This window comes from Bombina bombina, chromosome 2, assembly GCF_027579735.1.
Source record: "Bombina bombina isolate aBomBom1 chromosome 2, aBomBom1.pri, whole genome shotgun sequence".
Classification (NCBI taxonomy): Eukaryota; Metazoa; Chordata; class Amphibia; order Anura; family Bombinatoridae; genus Bombina; species Bombina bombina.
The window spans coordinates 442,002,504-442,025,123 of NC_069500.1; the positions used below are offsets into that span (position 1 = coordinate 442,002,504).

Genomic DNA, 22,620 nt, shown 5'->3' on the forward strand with positions numbered 1-22,620 from the left:
TAAATTGGAACATCTCCGCGCTCTGCTTAAGGAGGTGTTATCTACTCTGGATGATTGTGAGAATTTGGTCATTCCAGAGAAATTATGTAAGATGGACAAGTTCCTAGAGGTCCCGGGGCCCCCCGAAGCTTTTCCTATACCCAAGCGGGTGGCGGATATTGTAAACAAAGAATGGGAAAGGCCCGGCATACCTTTCGTCCCTCCCCCTATATTCAAGAAATTGTTTCCTATGGTCGACCCCAGAAAGGACTTATGGCAGACAGTCCCCAAGGTCGAGGGGGCGGTTTCTACTCTAAACAAACGCACCACTATACCCATAGAAGATAGTTGTGCTTTCAAAGATCCTATGGATAAAAAATTAGAGGGTTTGCTTAAAAAGATGTTTGTTCAGCAAGGTTACCTTCTACAACCAATTTCATGCATTGTTCCTGTCACTACAGCAGCGTGTTTCTGGTTCGATGAACTAGAAAAGGCGCTCAATAAAGATTCTTCTTATGAGGAGATTTTGGACAGAATCCATGCTCTCAAATTGGCTAACTCTTTCACCTTAGACACCACTTTGCAATTGGCTAGATTAGCGGCGAAAAATTCTGGGTTTGCTATTGTGGCGCGCAGAGCGCTTTGGCTAAAATCTTGGTCAGCGGATGCGTCTTCCAAGAATAAATTGCTTAACATTCATTTCAAGGGGAAAACGCTGTTTGGCCCTGACTTGAAAGAGATTATTTCTGATATCACTGGGGGTAAGGGCCACGCCCTTCCTCAGGATAGGTCTTTCAAGGCTAAAAATAAACCAAATTTTCGTCCCTTTCGCAGAAACGGACCAGCCCCAAGTGCTACATCCTCTAAGCAAGAGGGTAATACTTCTCAAGCCAAGCCAGCCTGGAGGCCAATGCAAGGCTGGAACAAAGGTAAGCAGGCCAAGAAACCTGCCACTGCTACCAAGACAGCATGAGATGTTGGCCCCCGATCCGGGACCGGATCTGGTGGGGGGCAGACTCTCTCTCTTCGCTCAGGCTTGGGCAAGAGATGTTCTGGATCCTTGGGCGCTGGAAATAGTCTCCCAAGGTTATCTTCTGGAATTCAAGGGGCTTCCCCCAAGGGGGAGGTTCCACAGGTCTCAATTGTCTTCAGACCACATAAAAAAACAGGCATTCTTACATTGTGTAGAAGACCTGTTAAAAATGGGAGTGATTCATCCTGTTCCATTAGGAGAACAAGGGATGGGGTTCTACTCCAATCTGTTCATAGTTCCCAAAAAAGAGGGAACATTCAGACCAATCTTAGATCTCAAGATCCTAAACAAGTTTCTCAAGGTTCCATCGTTCAAAATGGAAACCATTCGAACAATTCTTCCTTCCATCCAGGAAGGTCAATTCATGACCACGGTGGATTTAAAGGATGCGTATCTACATATTCCTATCCACAAGGAACATCATCGGTTCCTAAGGTTCGCCTTTCTGGACAAGCATTACCAGTTTGTGGCACTTCCGTTCGGATTAGCCACTGCTCCAAGAATTTTCACAAAGGTACTGGGGTCCCTTCTAGCGGTGCTAAGACCAAGGGGCATTGCAGTAGTACCTTACTTGGACGACATTCTGATTCAAGCGTCGTCCCTTCCACAAGCAAAGGCTCACACGGACATCGTCCTGGCCTTTCTCAGATCTCACGGGTGGAAAGTGAACGTAGAAAAAAGTTCTCTATCTCCGTCAACAAGAGTTCCCTTCTTGGGAACAATAATAGACTCCTTAGAAATGAGGATTTTTCTGACAGAGGCCAGAAAATCAAAACTTCTAAACTCTTGTCAAGTACTTCATTCTGTTCCTCTTCCTTCCATAGCGCAGTGCATGGAAGTAATAGGTTTGATGGTCGCGGCAATGGACATAGTTCCTTTTGCGCGAATTCATCTGAGACCATTACAACTGTGCATGCTCAGTCAGTGGAATGGGGACTATACAGACTTGTCTCCGACGATACAAGTAGATCAGAGGACCAGAGATTCACTCCGTTGGTGGCTGTCCCTGGACAACCTGTCACAGGGGATGAGCTTCCGCAGACCAGAGTGGGTCATTGTCACGACCGACGCCAGTCTGGTGGGCTGGGGCGCGGTCTGGGGACTCCTGAAAGCTCAGGGTCTTTGGTCTCGGGAAGAATCTCTTCTCCCGATAAATATTCTGGAACTAAGAGCGATATTCAATGCTCTCAAGGCTTGGCCTCAGCTAGCAAAGGCCAAATTCATACGGTTTCAATCGGACAACATGACGACTGTTGCGTACATCAACCATCAGGGGGGAACAAGGAGTTCCCTGGCGATGGAAGAAGTGACCAAAATCATTCATTGGGCGGAGTCTCACTCCTGCCACTTGTCTGCAATCCACATTCCAGGGGTGGAAAATTGGGAAGCGGATTTTCTGAGTCGTCAGTCATTTCATCCGGGGGAGTGGGAACTCCATCCGGAAATCTTTGCCCAAATTACTCAGTTGTGGGGCAGTCCAGACATGGATCTGATGGCCTCTCGTCAGAACTTCAAGGTTCCTTGCTATGGGTCCAGATCCAGGGATCCCAAGGCGACTCTAGTAGATGCACTAGTAGCACCTTGGACCTTCAAACTAGCGTATGTATTCCCACCGTTTCCTCTCATCCCCAGGCTGGTAGCCAGGATCTATCAGGAGAGGGCATCGGTGATCTTGATAGCTCCTGCGTGGCCACGCAGGACTTGGTATGCAGACCTGGTGAATATGTCATCGGCTCCACCATGGAAGCTACCTTTCAGACGGGACCTTCTTGTTCAAGGTCCGTTCGAACATCCGAATCTTGTCTCACTCCAACTGACTGCTTGGAGATTGAACGCTTGATTTTATCAAAGCGAGGGTTCTCAGATTCTGTCATTGATACTCTTGTTCAGGCCAGAAAGCCTGTAACTAGAAAAATTTACCATAAAATATGGAAAAAATATACCTGTTGGTGTGAATCTAAAGGATTCCCATGGAACAAGATAAAAATTCCTAAGATTCTATCCTTTCTACAAGAGGGTTTGGAGAAAGGATTATCTGCAAGTTCTTTGAAGGGACAGATTTCTGCTTTATCTGTTTTACTTCACAAAAAGCTGGCGGCTGTGCCAGATGTTCAAGCTTTTGTTCAGGCTCTGGTTAGAATCAAGCCTGTTTACAAACCTTTGACTCCTCCTTGGAGTCTCAATTTAGTTCTTTCAGTTCTTCAGGGGGTTCCGTTTGAACCCTTACATTCCGTTGATATTAAGTTATTATCTTGGAAAGTTTTGTTTTTGGTTGCAATTTCTTCTGCTAGAAGAGTTTCAGAGTTATCTGCTCTGCAGTGTTCTCCTCCTTATCTGGTGTTCCATGCAGATAAGGTGGTTTTGCGTACTAAACCTGGTTTTCTTCCGAAAGTTGTTTCTAACAAAAACATTAACCAGGAGATAGTCGTGCCTTCTTTGTGTCCGAATCCAGTTTCAAAGAAGGAACGTTTGTTGCACAATTTGGATGTAGTTCGTGCTCTAAAATTCTATTTAGATGCTACAAAGGATTTTAGACAAACATCTTCCTTGTTTGTTGTTTATTCTGGTAAAAGGAGAGGTCAAAAAGCAACTTCTACCTCTTTCTCTTTTTGGCTTAAAAGCATCATCAGATTGGATTACGAGACTGCCGGACGGCAGCCTCCTGAAAGAATCACAGCTCATTCCACTAGGGCCGTGGCTTCCACATGGGCCTTCAAGAACGAGGCTTCTGTTGATCAGATATGTAAGGCAGCGACTTGGTCTTCACTGCACACTTTTACTAAATTTTACAAATTTGATACTTTTGCTTCTTCTGAGGCTATTTTTGGGAGAAAGGTTTTGCAAGCCGTGGTGCCTTCCATCTAGGTGACCTGATTTGCTCCCTCCCTTCATCCGTGTCCTAAAGCTTTGGTATTGGTTCCCACAAGTAAGGATGACGCCGTGGACCGGACACACCTATGTTGGAGAAAACAGAATTTATGTTTACCTGATAAATTACTTTCTCCAACGGTGTGTCCGGTCCACGGCCCGCCCTGGTTTTTTTAATCAGGTCTGATAATTTATTTTCTTTAACTACAGTCACCACGGTATCATATGATTTCTCCTATGCAAATATTCCTCCTTTACGTCGGTCGAATGACTGGGGAAGGCGGAGCCTAGGAGGGATCATGTGACCAGCTTTGCTGGGCTCTTTGCCATTTCCTGTTGGGGAAGAGAATATCCCACAAGTAAGGATGACGCCGTGGACCGGACACACCGTTGGAGAAAGTAATTTATCAGGTAAACATAAATTCTGTTTTTTCAATGGCCAACATCTCTCTTATATTAAAAAAGGGGAAAGATGCGGAGGACCCAGGCTCTTACAGGCCGATATCAGTTTTAAATTCTGATTATAAGATCTTAGCCTCTATCTTAGCTGATAGATTATCTTTTTGTCTACAGAAACTTATTCACTCGGATCAGACGGGATTCATGATTAATAGGAATGCCTCTAAAAATATACGGAAATTAACTACATTGATAGATTATGCGTGGAATGCGGAGCAAAAATCCAGTGCAAGTAGTTGTAATGATATGGCCGTCCTTACATTAGACGCAGTTAAAGCGTTTGACTCTATAGTATGGGATCATCTTTTCATTTCACTCTGGAAATTTGGGATAAAAGGGAACTTTTTGCAATTTATTCATAGAATCTACTCGAAGCCCATATCATAAATACTCGTAAATGGGATGATCTCGCCTAAAATAACACTGCAGCGAGGTACACGGCAAGGATGCCCACTGTCTCCCTTGCTGTTTAATACAGCATTAGAGCCTCTTGCGATAAGACTAAGAAACAGTCTATCAGGGATTGCAATAGGGTCTCTTCGTTTAAACACGTTGCTATATGCGGACGATGTTCTAGTGTTTCTAGAAAATACACAGCAATCTATTCCGATTTTGATGCAGTTATTAGAGGAATTTAGCTCGTTTTCAGGCTATAAAGTGAATACGGAAAAAAGTGAATTAATGTTTATAGGGAAAGTAGCCTCGAGGTACCCTAACAATCCGTTTAAAGAGGTAGATTTGGTTAATTATCTGGGTATTTTACTACATAAGAATCTGAAGCACTGGTATACAGATAATTATGTTCCTTTATTTCAAAAAATTAAAAAAGATCTGCAATTATGGACCTCTTTCCCTATATCATTAACGGCGAGAGTGAATCTGGTTAAAACTATCATCTTTCCACGCCTTCTTTACCCAATTCAAAATCTGCCTTTATTTATAACTAACTGGGATTGAAGAAATTTGTACTGTTATTTTTCTAAATTTATTTGGCAAAATAAAAAACCACGCATTGCATTATCCAGGCTAATGCAGAAATCATGGGCTGGTGGCTTATCACTTCCAGATATCAATCTATATAATATTGCAGCGTTGGTAAAAATTGCAATTGATTGGCTGGCAAGAACAGATATATTTTCCTCCTTTGTACAGGAGTCTCTGTTGATATACCCTTTTGCACTATCAGCTATATTACATTGTAAGCCGCGACAATTACCTTTTAACATTTCTTCAATTATAACATTTAAAAATATAGTTCAGGCTTGGCATAAATTTTGTAAATCTCTGGAAATAGATTTCTCCTTTTCAGAATTTCTTCCTATTCAGGGTAACCCCTTATTTTCCCCCGGTATACATCAAAATACTTTTAAGAGCTGGGCCGAAAAGGGCTTAAGTCGGATTTGTCAATTTATCGGCTCAGACGATCTAGTTCTAGAGGGTGAAACTTTGTTTGCTCTTTATCAGTTACCCAGATCAGACTTATTTGCGTTTTTCCAGGTACGACATTTTATTGTGACACAGGACTGGAAGCTTCCCATATCTATTGCATGGTCCGATGTCAGAATCTTATTACAGAGATTCGTGGCTGGTGTCACTTCAATCTCACTAATTTATGATATTATGCTCTCAAAGCAAACTCAAGGGGTCTTAAATAAGATTAGTGGTCTATGGAGCAGGTCTAACCGGGATACAGATCCGCATAGAATCACACAGAGCTTCAAGACCCTGGATAGTTGCAAAGTCCCCTCAATTTGGAAGGAATCTCATATGAAACTAATAAATAATTTTTATCTCCATCCTGTTAAACTGGCTCGGTTTTATCCATCTAGGTCAGCTTGCTGCCCCAGATGTGCATACAAGGAAGCGGACTTACTGCATATGTTTTGGGCATGCCCTGGGATAAATCAGCTATGGTTGAAACTTATATATTGATTTAATAACTTACACGGTGTATCTGTCTCTCTCACGTTCCGGGATATTATCCTATTGATTGAGTCCTCGAGTAGTCAAGATAGGTATTGGACCTGTTCACTGAATACTTTAATATTAGCGGTAAGACAGAGTATTCTTAAAAAATGGAAAGCAAAAAAAGGGCCTGCATTCTCTGAGATTCTGCATGTCATTCAAGATCAAATTATTTTTGAATCATACCATTTACAGGATGCCTCAGAAACCAGAAGTAAATTTTTTTTACTTGGCTGGTATCCCATTATTAACTCTTATCTTGCGCCTATACAAAAACAGATTCTAGCACCTTTTACGTCCTCAGTTAGTTTTGCAGCGATGATTATATTGGATCTTTTCCCACATTCATGGATATCAAATGTTACAGAAATTTAGTATTAATCGTAATAGGGATCAGGGGAAGGAGGGTTTTTTTTTTTTTTTCCTATTCTTTTTTCTTTTTTTTTCTTTTTGACTCTCCTCTCAGCATTGTCCTGTTAGGAGCTAGTTACAAAAATGCCGAGATATTATTGTCATATGCTGGATTGCTATATCTGTTAAATTATTCTTTCAGTTCTGTATATATATGACAACAAATGTGATTTTTTGTTTTGTTGCTAATTGTATTTATCGGCGATGAATAAAGATATATATATAAAAAAAAATATATATATGTTGGCGGACTGGGCTGTACTTAGAATTCATAAGCAGTCTGGGGCAGGTTATCCCTGCTTCTGAATTATTGTGATGAGGGCTGGTTCGCATTTAGGGAATCATGGCTATAGCAGTAGTACCTATTTGATTTAAGTGTCAATGTTCCAGAGCAAGAAGTCAGTAGTCCCTTACGTTACTGGCCTTAGTAACAAGCTGTAATGAGTCTCTATATTTTGGATACCCTCAAATAGATTGTTGTTGAAAATGTTCTTGGCTGCTCTGATATGGTGCCAAAATGTAGCAAAAAGTTACCTTCTGTTCTGTCTTGTGTATTATTTCCATTATAACAAGTCAATAGAGATCTGGCCCTCCAGTCTTTAAAGAACATTGCAACGACAAATGTATATTTATGTTTGGAGCAGGTGATCCTCCTATCTTTCTGCATGATTTGATCTTCACACCTGCTGGATTTATTGCTACGTAAATCCTGCCTGTTCATGTAGTTACTTTGTGTTTCTTCCAATTTAAAAAGACAGAAATCCTTATCTGCACCTTTTGCTACTGCTTTATGTTTCCACTCTGCAGCACAGAGAACAGCAGACAGTTTAACAAGCTGTAAAAGAAAGTTGTTAGACAGCACTGTTGGTCTGGGAATTGCATGTGTTGCTATAAGCTTAGTTTTCTCTGTAGAATTTCTAACCATCAACAATAGAACTTCACAATACAATTCTCATTTGCAGCGAGACTAATTGATGTCACACGCAGTCTGCACAGCAGCTATATCCTTTTGTCTATATAACATTCTATAATGTACATGTATCTACTTATTGAATGTTGTTTCCAATAAAGCTTTCGTTAATGGCCATTCTTTGAACGAAATGCAATTTATTTTTTTAAGCATTTCAACTGTTCTTGTTATCTGTTGTAATCCTGCCTGTTAGCTACAGTCCTCTTTTAATTATAAGGGTTTTCTGCTGTCAATCTTTATTCCCTAGAAATAGATACATGTTGGGGCATCTGCTTTATAAGTGTATAGGCTTGTAAGGAGAAAAATAAATCATGTGCAGGTTTTTGTTTGTATTTTAACAATTTTATGAATTAATTTTAATGACTCATTAACTCTTTCATTGCTGTGGGGCCTAGGAAGAACAAAGTGAGTACACAGATTCTAAGCACAATCAGGTTTAGCTGCCCTACATATTTACAGGCCAGAGAAAAATATTGTATAAAAAAAAAAGATATTTTAAGCCAACTGTATGTGAAACAGCTGCAGTGTTGTCTTTTTCTCTCTTTTTTTTCTTTTCTGCAGCTGAAGTGTTTTGCTTCTGTTTTCAACAGCCACACTCCTTCATTTAGTTCAGGGATGGGAAACCTTGGCCCTTCAGATGTTTCAGAACTACATTCCCCATGATGGTCAACTGGACTTCAGAGTGCCTAAGCATCATGGGGAATGTAGTTCTGAAACAGAGTGCCAAGGTTCCCCATCCCTGAATTAGTTGCTCAGCATGTTGGGAAGTTCCCTTATGATGGTAAGTAGTATGACGGTACCACCCAGACTCACCCATTTTTTTTTTTTTAAAGTGGGTCTAGGATTGGCAAGTCCTGGTTTAACCCCTTGGATACTAAAGAGGATAGAGTTTTAACTCTCTCTGGATGCAAAAGGGTTAATAGGTTCTTACTATTTAAAGAACATGAGACCGCATAATTTGAAAAGCTAGTGAACCAATTTTTGGTTTATAGAGAAAAATATATATTTTGTATTTAATTTAACATATTTCAAATAAGCAGTTATTTAGTAAGATGAATCCCACAAATCTACTAATAAAGATAATAACCCAGAAACACATACAGTGGGTCATACATACAGAATAAGCCAGCATTTATTGTGGGATGGAGAAGGGGGCAAAATAGAAAGCAACAGAGGGCTGTATTGTGGCCCCAGGATCTGAGATTGAACAAATCTGATATGTCATCTGCATTCATATGCAATAAATGTATGGTATCTGTATGTAACAGCTGTCACTTGCAAGTTCTGGTCAAAAGCCCTTATAAAGATAAATTGTTAATTTTCTATATGTTTGAGTTACTGTGCTAAAATTTTTCACTAGCATTGGTTTTTAAATGGCATTTGAATATTTAGAATAATGCTTCAATACTTTCACATGTTTTCTTTCAAACATTTATAAACCTAGCAACCAGAATAAAGACTAATGTATTGCAATGATACCCAGCAATTGATGCCATTTCTTTTAACTTACTGCAAGTGGCCATGTAAATTATGTTAACATGGATATGGTAGCTTCAGTATTTGTATACACATGGGGGCTTCTAGACTTGAAAATTTAGGAGTGACGATCACAAAGCAAAATATCAAATGGTCGGTCTCTCTCTCTCTCTCTCTCTCTCTCTCTTCTCTTTCTCTCTTTCTCTCTTTCTCTCTTTCTCTCTTTCTCTCTCTCTTTCTCTCTCTCTTTCTCTCTCTCTTTCTCTCTTTCTCTCTTTATCTTTTTCTCTTTCTCTTTCTCTCTTTCTCTCTTTCTCTCTTTCTCTCTTTCTCTCTTTCTCTCTTTCTCTCTTTCTCTTTCTCTCTTTCTCTTTTTCTCTTTCTCTTTCTCTCTCTCTTTCTCTCTCTCTCTCTCTCTCTTTCTTTCCCTTTTACTCTCTCTCTCTTTCTTTCCCTTTTTCTCTCTCTCTCTTTCTTTCCCTTTTTCTCTCTCACACGCACTATTCCTTATAAAATGGAGGTTGATATACTTTTGTTAATTTAATCTTTTGCTTTCATGCTTTTTGAGACAGCCCACAGAGTCCAAAACTGCTGTTCGAAGTTGTTCCTCTCATTATCTATAATATAACTTTTAATATGCATTTTTATTACATTAAAAGTTAACTTTTTGTATTGCTTTTTTGGGTGTCAGGGTATGTCTATTTAGTTTACATGGCACAGCCATATGTCTAAGTATTTCAGAATACTTTGTTTGTCTCAGCAAATCAGGTGGTTGGGTGGAGTAGGAGAGTTTGTGTTTAAAGGACCAGTAAACACAATAGATTTTCATAATCAACAAATGCAAGATAACAAGACAATACAATAGCATTTACTCTGAATTTCAAATGAGTAGTAGATTCTTTTCTAACACATTTCAAGGTTATGTATAATTCCACTCCCCCTGTACCATGTGATAGCAATCAGCCAATCACAAATGCATATACGTATAGTCTGAGTTCTTGCACATGCTCAGTAGGAGCTGGTGACTCAAAAAAGTGTAAATATAAAAGACTGTGCACATTTTTTTTAATGGAATGGAAGTAAATTGGAAAGTTGTTTAAAATTACATGCTGTATCTGAATCATGAAAATTTAATAAAACCCAAGTGTCTCTTTAAGGATGTTCAAATACTGTGTGTTTTGCACATACAGATGTAGGTAACATGTACAATAAATGTGGTTGTACTGGATTTAATAGATGTAAATAATTTCATCACAAAATATTTTGCAGGATTTTATTCTGATGATAATGTTACTCAGCAGTTCCAAGAAATCCTTGGTGTTCTGCCAGAGGTTGCCTAACACTGAAATGCTAATGGTATTTGCAGAACAAATTTCCACCTTCCTCTCACAACCCCTGCTCCTATTGGTTGAGAAGTAGAGGGCTTGTTTGTTTGACACATGATTGCATTGAGCGTCAGTAAGACATCAGCTGTTTCTGGCTGTGATTCAGTAGGTAATTTGATTTTCCATAATGCTAAAAATTCACATGACCCCCCCCCCCCTACTCTGGCTTTATATTTGTGTGATAAAGAAATTACTTGTACTTGTTTTCCTTTTTGTACATTTCCAAAATGAACAAATGATAAATTACCAAACTATTAAAAGCAGAAATATTGTTATGAATGAAATTCCAGATTTTCTGTTATCATGTAATTAATTTCAGTGACCATTATCACAGTACATTTATGTGAATTAGATTTGTTATTTTTGCAAAAATGAGATGTTAATTAGATTTAATGTAAATATATTTAAATGTACCTGACTGAACCAGCTGTTGATGGTGTATTACAATACTTTTGTCTTTTAGATCTTGCACTGCTGAAGTTGAAAAGGAAAATGATGGTAAGGCTTCAGTTTTGTTTTTGTTTTTTGTTTTTTTTTCACAGCTGGCCCATTTTTGGTTTAGCACCCTGGATAGCGCTTGCTTATTGGTGGCTACATTTAGCCACCAATCAGCAAGCGCTTCCCAGGTGCAGAACCATTAATTGGCTAGCTCCTAAGCTTAGATTCCTGCTTTTTTCACATAAAGATAGCAAGAAAACAAAAAAAAATTGATAATAGGAGTAAATTAGAAAGTTGCTTGAAATAGCATACTCTATCTGAATCGTGAAAGAAACAAATGTGGGTTTAGTGTCCCTTTAAGTATAACCCACTGCTTAATGCTTTTGTGTTGCATCAATGAAACTGACCGTTTTATATCTGCTAAATTTTCTGTAATTACTCAAATGTTAGATTTTGTTGCGTTTTTCCATGACCCACAGCTCACGAAATAGGATTGTTTGACAAACTTGTCGAACTCCCTCCCAAGGTGCCATAGGCTGCTCACTTCCTCTGTTCATTTATTTTCTTTTGACAGGGATGTGTTGTGTAAACATGAAACTCTGCTTCTGGCCATATAACTTGCTGTGAAATGTTCTTGGCCTGCTTGAAGGGACATTCTAGTTAAAAAAACTAAATGCCTTATATTGTTTCAGCTTCTTATTTCTAAACAAAACAAATTCCCTTCTCACTCTTTCAGCAATATTTAAAAAGATACCCCGCATGAACAGATACACACCAAGCTAAATGCATTTTTTTTTTTATTGGCACTAAATTATAATTTATTTATATAGCGCCACAAAATTCTGTAGCTTTGGGTTCAAAGGTAAGGACATATAATGACAAAGATTTGTGGTAAGATAAAAATACATAACAGAATAAACAAACTAGTAAAGGAGGAGTAGGTGGTCCCTGCTCCAAAGAGCTTAGTCTTCAGGTTGAGGGTGCAGACACAATAGATTTGGGGTAGCTTGTAACACAGATTGTAGATGCAGTAGCTAGTGAAGACAGTTGAAGATTTATTTTGGTTAGGATAAAAAAACAGGAGAGTTTGGAGGACTCTCAGAACTGGTGGGTTTGAGCACCTGAAGAAGCAAGGTAGAAAGTTCCAGAGGACAGGAGCAGCGCTTTAGAAAACTTGGAAGCGAGAGAGGGAGGTACAAATAATGAGTTGTGAGGCTTAGGTCAGAGGTTCATCGAAGAGTACGGGTTGGGGGAGTAGTTGGAGATGAGTGAGAAAATATAGTTGTGGGTTATTTGCAGAAGTACAGTTAATGAGAGGGTTATGTAGGCTAAATTTTAGTGAACTGGCAAGAGAGAGCGTGTACCTGGGTTAGGCGAGACATCCCCCAGCTGTGAAGAGGAGGACGATGGTAAAAGAAAGATGATGAGTGTCAGTGGAACATGGTTGACTGAGGAGTGAGAGAAAGGAATAGAGTTCATGTGTGTTGTAGAGGGGAGAAGACAATATATGAATAGTCTGTTGTTTTTGAAGGGAAGAGCTGTGACTTCACAATTATCGAAACTTCAATATCCCTGACATGCTGCAAGAGCTTTTCTCCTCTATGGAAGTGTATTGTACAAGAAATCTACCAATTTGTGTCAAAACTGTACAACCATTTCAAATTTCTCTTGAAACCCATATAAAAGTCTGTATCTTTGTGTGAAAAGCATCATTGAATTCAAAAGTTTATTACTTTTTAGGGATTTTTTTTTTTAGTTTGTCATTTTATTTGGAGATAAAAGCAACTGCAAAAGTAATGAAAGTCAGAGATATTTGTTGTTGAGATCTATAGATGTGCCAGTCTTTGGTAAGAAATGGAAGAAGTTGATTGGAAAGTATCTGTAAATATTATATCCTCTTTTACAGTAGAGCCTCATGGTTGGTGATCTGCAAGGACTTGGGTTTTAGAGCAGGTGACAGGTAAACATGTATGGGAGCAGGAATTTGTAGTCATTGAAGTGACATTAGATACAGTAGAAACATTTGGAGAAAAAACAAGCAATTACGTATGACTGCATGAGGAGCTTGTAGGAAGCGAGTTTAAAGGGATATTAAACACTAAATGCATTTCATGCACTTCCCTCAAATAATGGGTGCTGTTATTTTGGAACCTTGGTTGCACTGCAGGTATCTGAAGGAGTGTTGTTGCACATGTGCAAACATGTCGGCACTGGAATGCAGTGAAAGCTTTATTTAAACATGCGACTAAAGGGAGGTGGGGAATAACCTCAATACTATGCTTATAGAAAGTTTTTACAGTGTAATGTTCCTTTAAGTGTGTGATATTTAGTAATGCCCAGTAGAATGGAAACAGATTTAAAGGTAGACCCTTTCCATTCGAGGCCATCACTCCTCTCTAGCTGTAAATATGAAGATTTATAAATTAGACACAACATTTCAGATCACAGTGCATAGGCTGCAATTTGTTTTTCTTCATATTGGTTTAAAAGTTTTAGTCCAATGTTTTAATTTCTCAATTCTTCAACAAAAAACGCTAAGAAACAAGGATCAGAAGGATACCACCTTCTGTGGCGCCATTTGTGATCCTTATATCAGCTGTGTGGCTATTGTGACCATCAAGCTTCACTTTCTTTAAAGGGATATGAAACCCAAATTTTTCCTATTCATGATTCAGACTATACTTTTATCAAAATGTCTTTGTTCTTTTGGTATCTTTTGTTTGAAAAGTAGGGACGTAAGCTCCGGAGCGCGCACATGTCTGGAGCTTTATATGGCAGCAGTTTTGCAAGAATGTGATCCATTTGCAAGAGCACTAGATGGCAGCACTCTTTTATTAGGTGCCACTTCAACAAAGAATATCAAGGGAACAAAGCAAATTTGATAATAGAAGTTAACTGGAAACTTTTTTTTAAATTGAATCACAAAATAAAAGTTTTGGGTTTTCTATCTCTTCAACGCACGCATATAAAGGAATCGTATAGAAGGAAGGAGGTGAGTAATAGTCACTAAGGTCACAAGTAAATCATACAATTGCTCATTGAGAGCTGTTGCCCATGTGATACGGCCTGCATGCTTTAACACACAATATAGCATTCATATTATTATTTTTAGAGTACAAATAGGTATATAAGGTTGTTACTTTTCTCTACTAATACTGATTCCTAGAGTATTTACTGTAACTGGAATTTTCTATATTTATTAATCATTCTTTTCTGTTTAAAAAAATATAGACCACACAGATAAAAACCATTTGAGTCTCAACCTTCTGTATATAGCACATAATACAGTATTTAGATCAGCCCTTTGCTAAGAAGTCAGACATATTATAGATGTATTTAATAACATTTTGTCTCTTTCTGTCATGGTTAAAGGGGCAGATGAAAAAGTGGTATGCTCTAAATCAGGGATGGCCAACTGGTGGCCCTTGGTACTATTTTTTTGTGGCCCTTCATGGGAAAAGCAGAACGTGTACTGTAGTTTTGAGGGAAAAGCAGAACAAAAACTGTGTGCGTTGGGGTAAACACCACTCAAAAGAGCCCTCTGGAGGGTGAACGCAGACTGAATGAGAGTACCCTGCTACCTTACCTAAACCTTGTCATGTGCGACTGAACATTATTGGCCATTTAATTTTTTGTTTGTTTAATAGCCATACATTTATATGCAGCCTTTAAGGCTTCTAAAATATTAATCCGAGGCTCCATGTGCTAGAAAGTTGGCCATCATTGCTCTAAATTGTTACAGCGTGTAATTGTTTAATTACTTATGCTCTCTAGCTAAATGTATAACCTTGCAGCTCCTAAGCAGGAAATAGACAATGAATGGCAGCTAAATGCTGGTCCTTATTTGTGCCCCACCTATGTCTTCCTCGGGAGCAGCAATACTTATGGCTTCTAAGCAGGTCTTTAAGTACCCCACACATTGGTTGCACAGATATGTGAACAATAAATTACAAATTAAACTTACCAATTTTGCTTCATTCTCAGTGTTCTTCACAGAAAATGTTGCCATCCGGTGACATTATGAAGTAACTAAATGGTAGCAGTGTAATACTTTGTAAACATTTTTGCTATTCAACACCGAAATATAATTTCATAATTTACCATAAATGTTTTTAATGATAATCTGTGCAATAAATATTTAAGGAATGTTAAAGGGACGGTCTACACCAAAAATGTTTTTGTTTAAAAGGACAGTCTAGGCCAATATAAACTTTCATGATTCAGATAGAGCATGTCATTTTAAACAATTTTCCAATTTACTTTTATCACCAATTTTGCTTTGTTCTCTTGGTATTCTTAGTTGAAAGCTTAACCTAGGAGGTTCATATGCTAATTTCTTAGATCTTGAAGGCCACCTCTTTTCAGAATCCATTTTAACTGTTTTTCACCACTAGAGGGTGTTAGTTAATGTATTTCATATAGATAACTGTGCTCGTGCACGTGAAGTTATCTGGGAGCAGGCACTGATTGGCTAAACTGCAAGTCTGTCAAAAGAACTGAAATAAAGGGGCAGTTTGCAGAGGCTTATATACAAGATAATTACAGAGGTTTAAAGTATATTAATATAACTGTGTTAGTTATGCAAAACTGGGGAATGGGTAATAAAGGGATTATCTATCTTTTAAAACAATAAAAATTCTGGTGTAGACTGTCCCTTTAATCCCTTTATTAACCATTCCCCAGTTTTGCATAAACATCACTGTTAAATTCATACTTTTTACCTCTGTGATTACCTTGTATCTTAGCCTCTGCAGACTGCCTCCTTATCTAAGTTCATTTGACAGACTTGCATTTTAGCCAATCAGTACTGACATATAAATAACTTCACATGAGTGAGCACAATATTATCTTTATGGCACACATGAACTAGCACTGTCTAGCTGTGGAAAAACTGTCAAATTGCACTGAGATAAGAGATGGCCTTCAAGGGTTTAGAAATTATCATATGAGCCTACCTAAGTTAAGCATTCAACAAAGAATACCAAGAGAACAAAGCAAATTTGATAATAAAAGTACTGGAAAGTTGTTTAAAACATGCCCTATCTAAATCATGAAAGTTTAATTTTGACTTGACTGTCCCTTTAATATTACCTAATTGTAGCTTAATGTTGGTTTAAATGTTAGTTATGTGGTCAGTAAAGTGCGCCCATTAAAAAAGTCCTGGGAGAACACTGATTCTCTTTGTATTCTTTGTTGAAAAGCATTCCTAAGTAGGCTTAGGAGCAGCTAGATGGTTATTGGTGGCTGTACATTGGTTCACCCCAGTCTGTTTAGTTAGCACCCAGTAGTGCAAAGCCACTCCTAAGCCTACTATTTAACAAAGGATACAAAGAGAATAAAGCATATTTGATAATGAAAGTTAACTGTAAAGTTATTTAAATTGCATGCTGTCTGAATCACGAAAGCTTCATTTTGGCTTTACTGTGCCTTTAACTACGATCAGTTATACAAATAGTACTATTCTAAGAAATTTCGTTTTTGAATCATAATATCCCTTTAGCATTTGAATGAATCAGCATTTACATATTTGCTGCCCTGTGCAATCTGTTAAAACAAAACCAAGTTTGGTTTTTTTTTAATCATAATTTTAAAAGAAAGAAAAAAAAAAACCTTCAACAGACTATTACTTAGCAATATATTTTATACTTTGCCTCTAGTGAAAACGTTACCAGTAAAACAGAGTTCAAATACTCAATTCTTCAGGCTTCTCTCTTTTTTAATGTTCTTAGTATTTGTTTCAGTGCTAGTTTCTGGTTGGTTGCAGGGGATTATACATTCCAGATCTTGCTGTAATATACTAGACCTCAATAATTCCTGAAGTTTCCTCTACTGAGTACTTCTAAAACCATCATAAAGTAGATTTGTCGACCACTATTGAAACTGCCTACAGTTTCTTAATGACATTTTTGTGCTCACTATCCCAGTAATAAAGTTGTTTTTTGTTTTTTCACTACATTTCATTATACCCTGTGTACGCCACATCTCAGAAGAATTGTTTCGCACAATATAGTATATAAAATATGCCAAACTTGTGTCAACAAATGCTTAACCTCATTTGAAACACTTAAAATAAAAAAGAAGCTGTAAGCCAGGTTTTCTCTTATTACCTAGTGTACCACTGCAGAGAATGCAATATTGGAAAACTGCCTCTGCTATTTTTTTCCCCCTAATTAAACTGTGTATTAGAAAGGATAAGGATATAGGCACAGTTTGTACTAGTGCCTGTTTACTGCAGCTCTAAGGGGAGAATGAATGACCTCAGACTGCTCTAATTGTGGCCCGGTGGATACAACCATGCGAACCATTAATCTAACTGTCTTTCTGTTTGAAAATGGAGGGCTGCCCGGAAAATAAACATTGAAAATCGCCTTTTAATAAGGACATTCTAAAGCAATATACTCACATTGGTGTATAAAACGGCTTCTTTTTATAAAAAAAAAAATCATTTTATTACAGTTTCTATATTTCTGTCACAGTAAGAAAATTAGATCTGTATTGATTAGAAAGTGTTTCTCAGAAATCTAAGCACTTATTGGAATAGCCTGAAACAAGTCTCAGCCTCTTAGGAATATGATAATCTGTTTAAATAACACATTTATTTGCTTAGAGCTTCTGTTAATAACACCTTTTTACTATATATGGTATTTTTATGATGTGCTGCCGTACCTCAAATAATGTTGTTTTCCATTGCTGCTTCCCCCGTCTCTTTCAGGGTGTGAAAGGATAAAGCACAGCATAAAGTTTAAAGCGTAGAAATTTCCAGTCCAGAGGAAACCTACAGGCCGTTTGAAATATTCTTAAATAGACATTAAAGGGAGATGAAATTAAGAATTTGTCTTGCATTGTTCAGATAGAGCGCACAATTTTAAACAACTTTCCAATTTACTTCTATTATCTCATTTGTTTTCTGCTCTTGGTATCCTTTGCTGAAAAGAATACCTATGTAGGCTAAGGAGCTTGGAGCTGATTGGTGGACGTACTTGTACGCCCCTTTTCAATGGCTTACTGATGTGCGTTTCTGCTTCATAAACAAAGGATATCAAGAGAATAAAGCAAAACTGATAACAGAAGTAAATTGGAAAGTTGTTTAAAAATGTATGCTCTATCTGAATCGTAAAAGAAAAAAAAATGGGTTTCATGTCCCTTTAATGTCCCCTTCTTTTTTTGTAAAATTCTGCTTGTACCACAATCGCCAGAGAGGCATTTTTCAGTCTTCAGAATGATGCAAATCAATATATTGTTCAGGCAATTTGCAGCAGTTTGATGACTGAAAAATTGCCTCTCTGGGTTACAGGCTTTGCGTTTTGGCTGTTCTAGCAACCATGGAGCAAGTACAATTTGTACATAAAAGCAAAATAAATTTAATGAGCCCTATTAATGAAGGTATTGCTTTAAAAAAAAGGAAGGTTTTGCTTCTAACTAGAGTCAGTAAACCTGAACTGAAACGTCAATAAATCACCAGCTGATGACCTGTCTCAGTGCACACAGAGGGACTTTAGCAAGTTGTTCTCACAAGGACAAGAATAAATATATGCCTGTTAATCACTTTTGTGTCCACAGTGATACATTAGCCTGTGCCACTCAATCTGACATGCATATAATGTGCAGGTAAATCTAATCAGCATAGTAGCAGGCATGATTTCCAAGGTTTTTCTTTAGACTTTCATATCACTTCTGAATTTCAATGTATTCTAGCTGTGAACTCTTTCATGACTGCTTCAGGTGACTGAAATCTCAACCACTTATGGATTATAGTTAGACAGCAGTGCATTTCTTTATTTTACTATTGTCTTAATCATGGCAAGAAGTATCCACTCCGAAGCACATCCTCACATAAACTGTATAAACTGTGAAAACTGTATTGTTATGTATTATTTGAGCTACACAGTGTTTTTTTCAATAAATATTTTTTCTAGTGCTAAATATATTTAAAGTGATTCTAAAGTTTAAAGGGACACTGTACCCAAAAAATTTCTTTCATGATTCAGATAGAGCATACAATTTTAAGCAAGTTTCTAATTTACTCCTATTATCAAATCTTCTTTATTCTCTTGGTATCTTTATTTGAAATGCAAGAATGTAAGTTTAGATGCCGGCCCATTTTTGGTGAACAACCTAGGTTGTCCTTGCTGATTGGTGGATAAATTCATCCACCAATCAAAAACTGCTGTCCAGAGTGCTGAACCAAGAAAAAAAGCTTAGATGCCTTCTTTTTCATATAAAGATAGCAAGAGAACGAAGAAAATTTGATAATAGGAGTAAATTAGAAAGTTGCTTAAAATTGCATGCTCTATCTGAATCACAAAATAATTTTTTTGTGTACAGTGTCCCTTTGATGATTTAAAGCTCAGTATCTAAAAATAAAATTAAAAAAAGGGACACTTTAAGTCATGAAACTTTACGCTTTTTTAAAAAAATACTTACCATTTCGTTATGGTAAACATACCGCCTTTCCTCTGCCTGCATCTCCTTCTGTATTGAGGATAGCGATGACAAATCCGGCTTCCTCTAATCATTGCGTGCCCCCTTTTGGCTATTACAATCCCTTTTTGCACGACACATATTGTGGACGACTCTATTTTAATAGAGAGTCTGGAGGAATCTTTCTCAGTTAATTCCATTGACAATAGTAAGTGTATGCTTTGCAAAACACTGTTAATCCTGCGGTGCAACTATGCAATTGCTGCCTGACTTATGTTCTGACATTTTATTCAGGCGGCCCAAGTGGTCAGACCACAGATGGGCTCCTGCATATTCCATCGGCAACAGGTCCTGTTGCTGCTTCTCGGGCCTCGGCCGATTCGGAGATTCCTGTCAACAGTACATTAAGGTTGCTCTAAAGCGCTTTTGCAGAGAGTCCCGACCCCAGCTGGGGGAGGCCCTTTACCGGATGACCTGCTGCCCTGAGCGTGAGCCAAGTGTCAGAAAAGAAAAATAAAGCATTGTTCTCCCATACCTAGCCCTGGTGCGGTAGCAGAGGCCACGACTGACAGTTATGGGCAGGCTTTTGAGGATGAACCCTTAGCTCTGGAGGTGAACATCCTTCCTCTTAACACTCTGAAGAAGAGTTGGAGGATTTGGAAGAAGGTATGATTAGGTTAAAAGTACAGCAACTCAGGCTCTTGTTGAAGAGGGTTCTAACTACCCTGGGGGTTTCAAGCGGCAAAGTGCCTAAGGATGATCAGGTCCAGAGACTGGAATGTTTTTCCTTCACCATCCATTATATCTGAAATCATCTCCAAGGAATGGGAGAACCAGGCACTCTGTTTGCCTCTTCAATGGTATTTAAGAGGTTGTTCCCTGTTCCAGCTGCCCATGCAGAGGTCTGGAACAGCGTACCTAAGGTGGATGGCGCTATATTCACACTAGCCAAGCGCAGGACTATCCTGCTCGAGCATAGTACCTCATTTTAGAGATTATCTCGACAAACGCAAAGAACTCTACCTTTGCGGTTCTTGCTAGGAGGGCCTTGTGGCTTAAATAACAGATTACTTGTTTAAGTCTAGACTGCTGTCGTTCAAGGGTAAGTCTCTGTTTGGTCTGGGTCTGCCACAGATACAGGTGGAAAAGGAGCCTTCCTACCACAGGACAAGAAATCTAAACCGAAGAGTCGTCAGGCGGGACATTTTTGTTTCCCAGGCCTACCCCAGGGGTTAAGTTAAAAAATTTGTTCAGACTCCGGTTACAATTAAACCTGTTTTCAAACCTATTGCTCCCCCCTTGGAAACTAAACATAGTTCTTAGTTCACTTTGTCTAATTAGTCATCTTCCAAGAAGAGATTGTTACATAATTTGGACGTGGTCAGAGCGTTGAAGTTTTACCTTCACGCTACTAAGGAGTTTCATCAGTTTTCTTCCTTATTTGTCCTGTATACTTTCAATGGGCAAAGGGCCTTATCTATAACCATTTCCTTTTGGTTAAGTATAATTTGCATTGCATGTCTGGAAGCCGGTCAATACCACAACGTCACAGCTCATTCCACCCTTTTGGTGGTAACCACTTGGGCCTTTAAGAATGAGACCTCAGTTGAACAAATCTATAAGGCAGCAACTAGGTCATCGTTGCACACTTTCACAAAGTTCTACAAATTTGTTGTTTTTGCTTCTGTGGAGGCAGCTTTTGTGAAAAGGGTTTTGCAGTTGGTGATGCATAGTGAATAGGACTGCCTTCCCTACCTTTTCAAACTTTTCGTGAACTTCACAGATTGGGTATTGGTTTCCTATAGGTTAAATAATGTTTTAGGGACTATCACTGCCAATAGAAGGAAAATAAAATGTATGCTTACCTGATAAATGTATTTCCTTCTTGTCAGTGAGAGTCCATGACACCGCCCCGATACTAAATGTGTAGTGGTGGTGTTTTTTTGCACCTCTCTACCCTTTGGTATCTCTCTTCACTTTTCCTTATCCTCGGCTGAACTACTGGATGGTAGGGGAAGTGGGAGGGATATTTAATGCTTTGTTTGGGGTGTCTTTGCCTCCTGTTGGCCCGGTCGTGTAATTCCCATAGGGTAAGAATGTGTCGTGGACTCTCACTTTCAAGAAGGAAATGAATTTACCAGGTAAGCATACATTTTAATTGTTTAACCAATGTTGTGCACTACAAGGCGTAATTGCCAATATTTATTACACAAATAAAAAAAATGGTTTTGATCGCACTTTGTTTCTTTGTACTGTTTTAACTTCTTACATAGGTAACTGTTTGCAATAGCTTTATTTACTTCAAAGCTGCTTGTTAGAAATTGTGACTGGCCCTGGCAAGGGTTACATTTTGCTATGTTCTTTATATTTTATATACTGATTTTATTCTATAAAGGGAAAAACTTTCAAGACTATGCAGTAAGAACTTGCAGAAGATGAGTAGAAAATGTTTTGTTTTTGCCCCCCCATTTAAAACATTAACTGGGCTAGTAACTTTTTTTGATTGGTGGTTAGTGATAAGGAAACTGGGGCAATCTTACTTATGTGTATGTATTTGTAGGCTAGTCTTGTTAACATAACTCGCAAACCTTCCTGCATTCTGCTTGAATGTCACTGTTTGGGACTTCTGCCCCACTGTCACTCTTTTTAAGCTTTTCGTGAGTGCAAATATCTCACCTTCCAAAGTTAAACCAGGGACCACAAACTCTGCTAACATGGCAAGCCTGGTACATGTGACTCCGCCCCTCTGATTGCAGTTACATCCACTGAACTCTTGTGACTCACACTGTGCAAAGTCTTCCCATTCCTAGATGGTGTCCATTTAATTTAATGTGCCTAACTACTGCTTTCTAACATTTGTTTCTAGAGTAAGATCTCAGTGTTAAATGGCCTATTTAAGGGATACTGGCCACATGAAAGAGCAGCGTACAAACTTTTTTCTAATGGAAAAAATGTGTAGTTTTTAATATTTTTTGTTTTGTTTTCAAAAGCTTTATTAAATGTCAAGAAGACATAGAAGAAGCAAGAATAACATAGGCAATGCAGTACTATACAGGAATAGAGATTATTTGTACATGCAACACCCACCCGGAGAATGCCTAGGAATGCAGCCATAGATAATAGTCTATCTGTGTGATAGCTTCTAGTCGGACAAGTCCATGCGAGCCGCTTATGTAGGGAATTCTTATACAAGATAATGGAGGTGTTCACTATCC

General features: G+C 38.4%; 1 protein-coding gene across 1 annotated transcript in view; it reads left to right on the forward strand.

Annotated features, from left to right (window-relative positions):
* Positions 1 to 22,620, forward strand: part of PRODH (proline dehydrogenase 1) — a 432,246-nt gene that overhangs the window by 103,775 nt on the left and 305,851 nt on the right. The window contains exon 3 of the mRNA XM_053702069.1: positions 11,010 to 11,044. Within this exon, the coding sequence (XP_053558044.1) occupies positions 11,010 to 11,044 (35 nt within the window). The remainder of the gene's footprint in view (positions 1 to 11,009; positions 11,045 to 22,620) is intronic.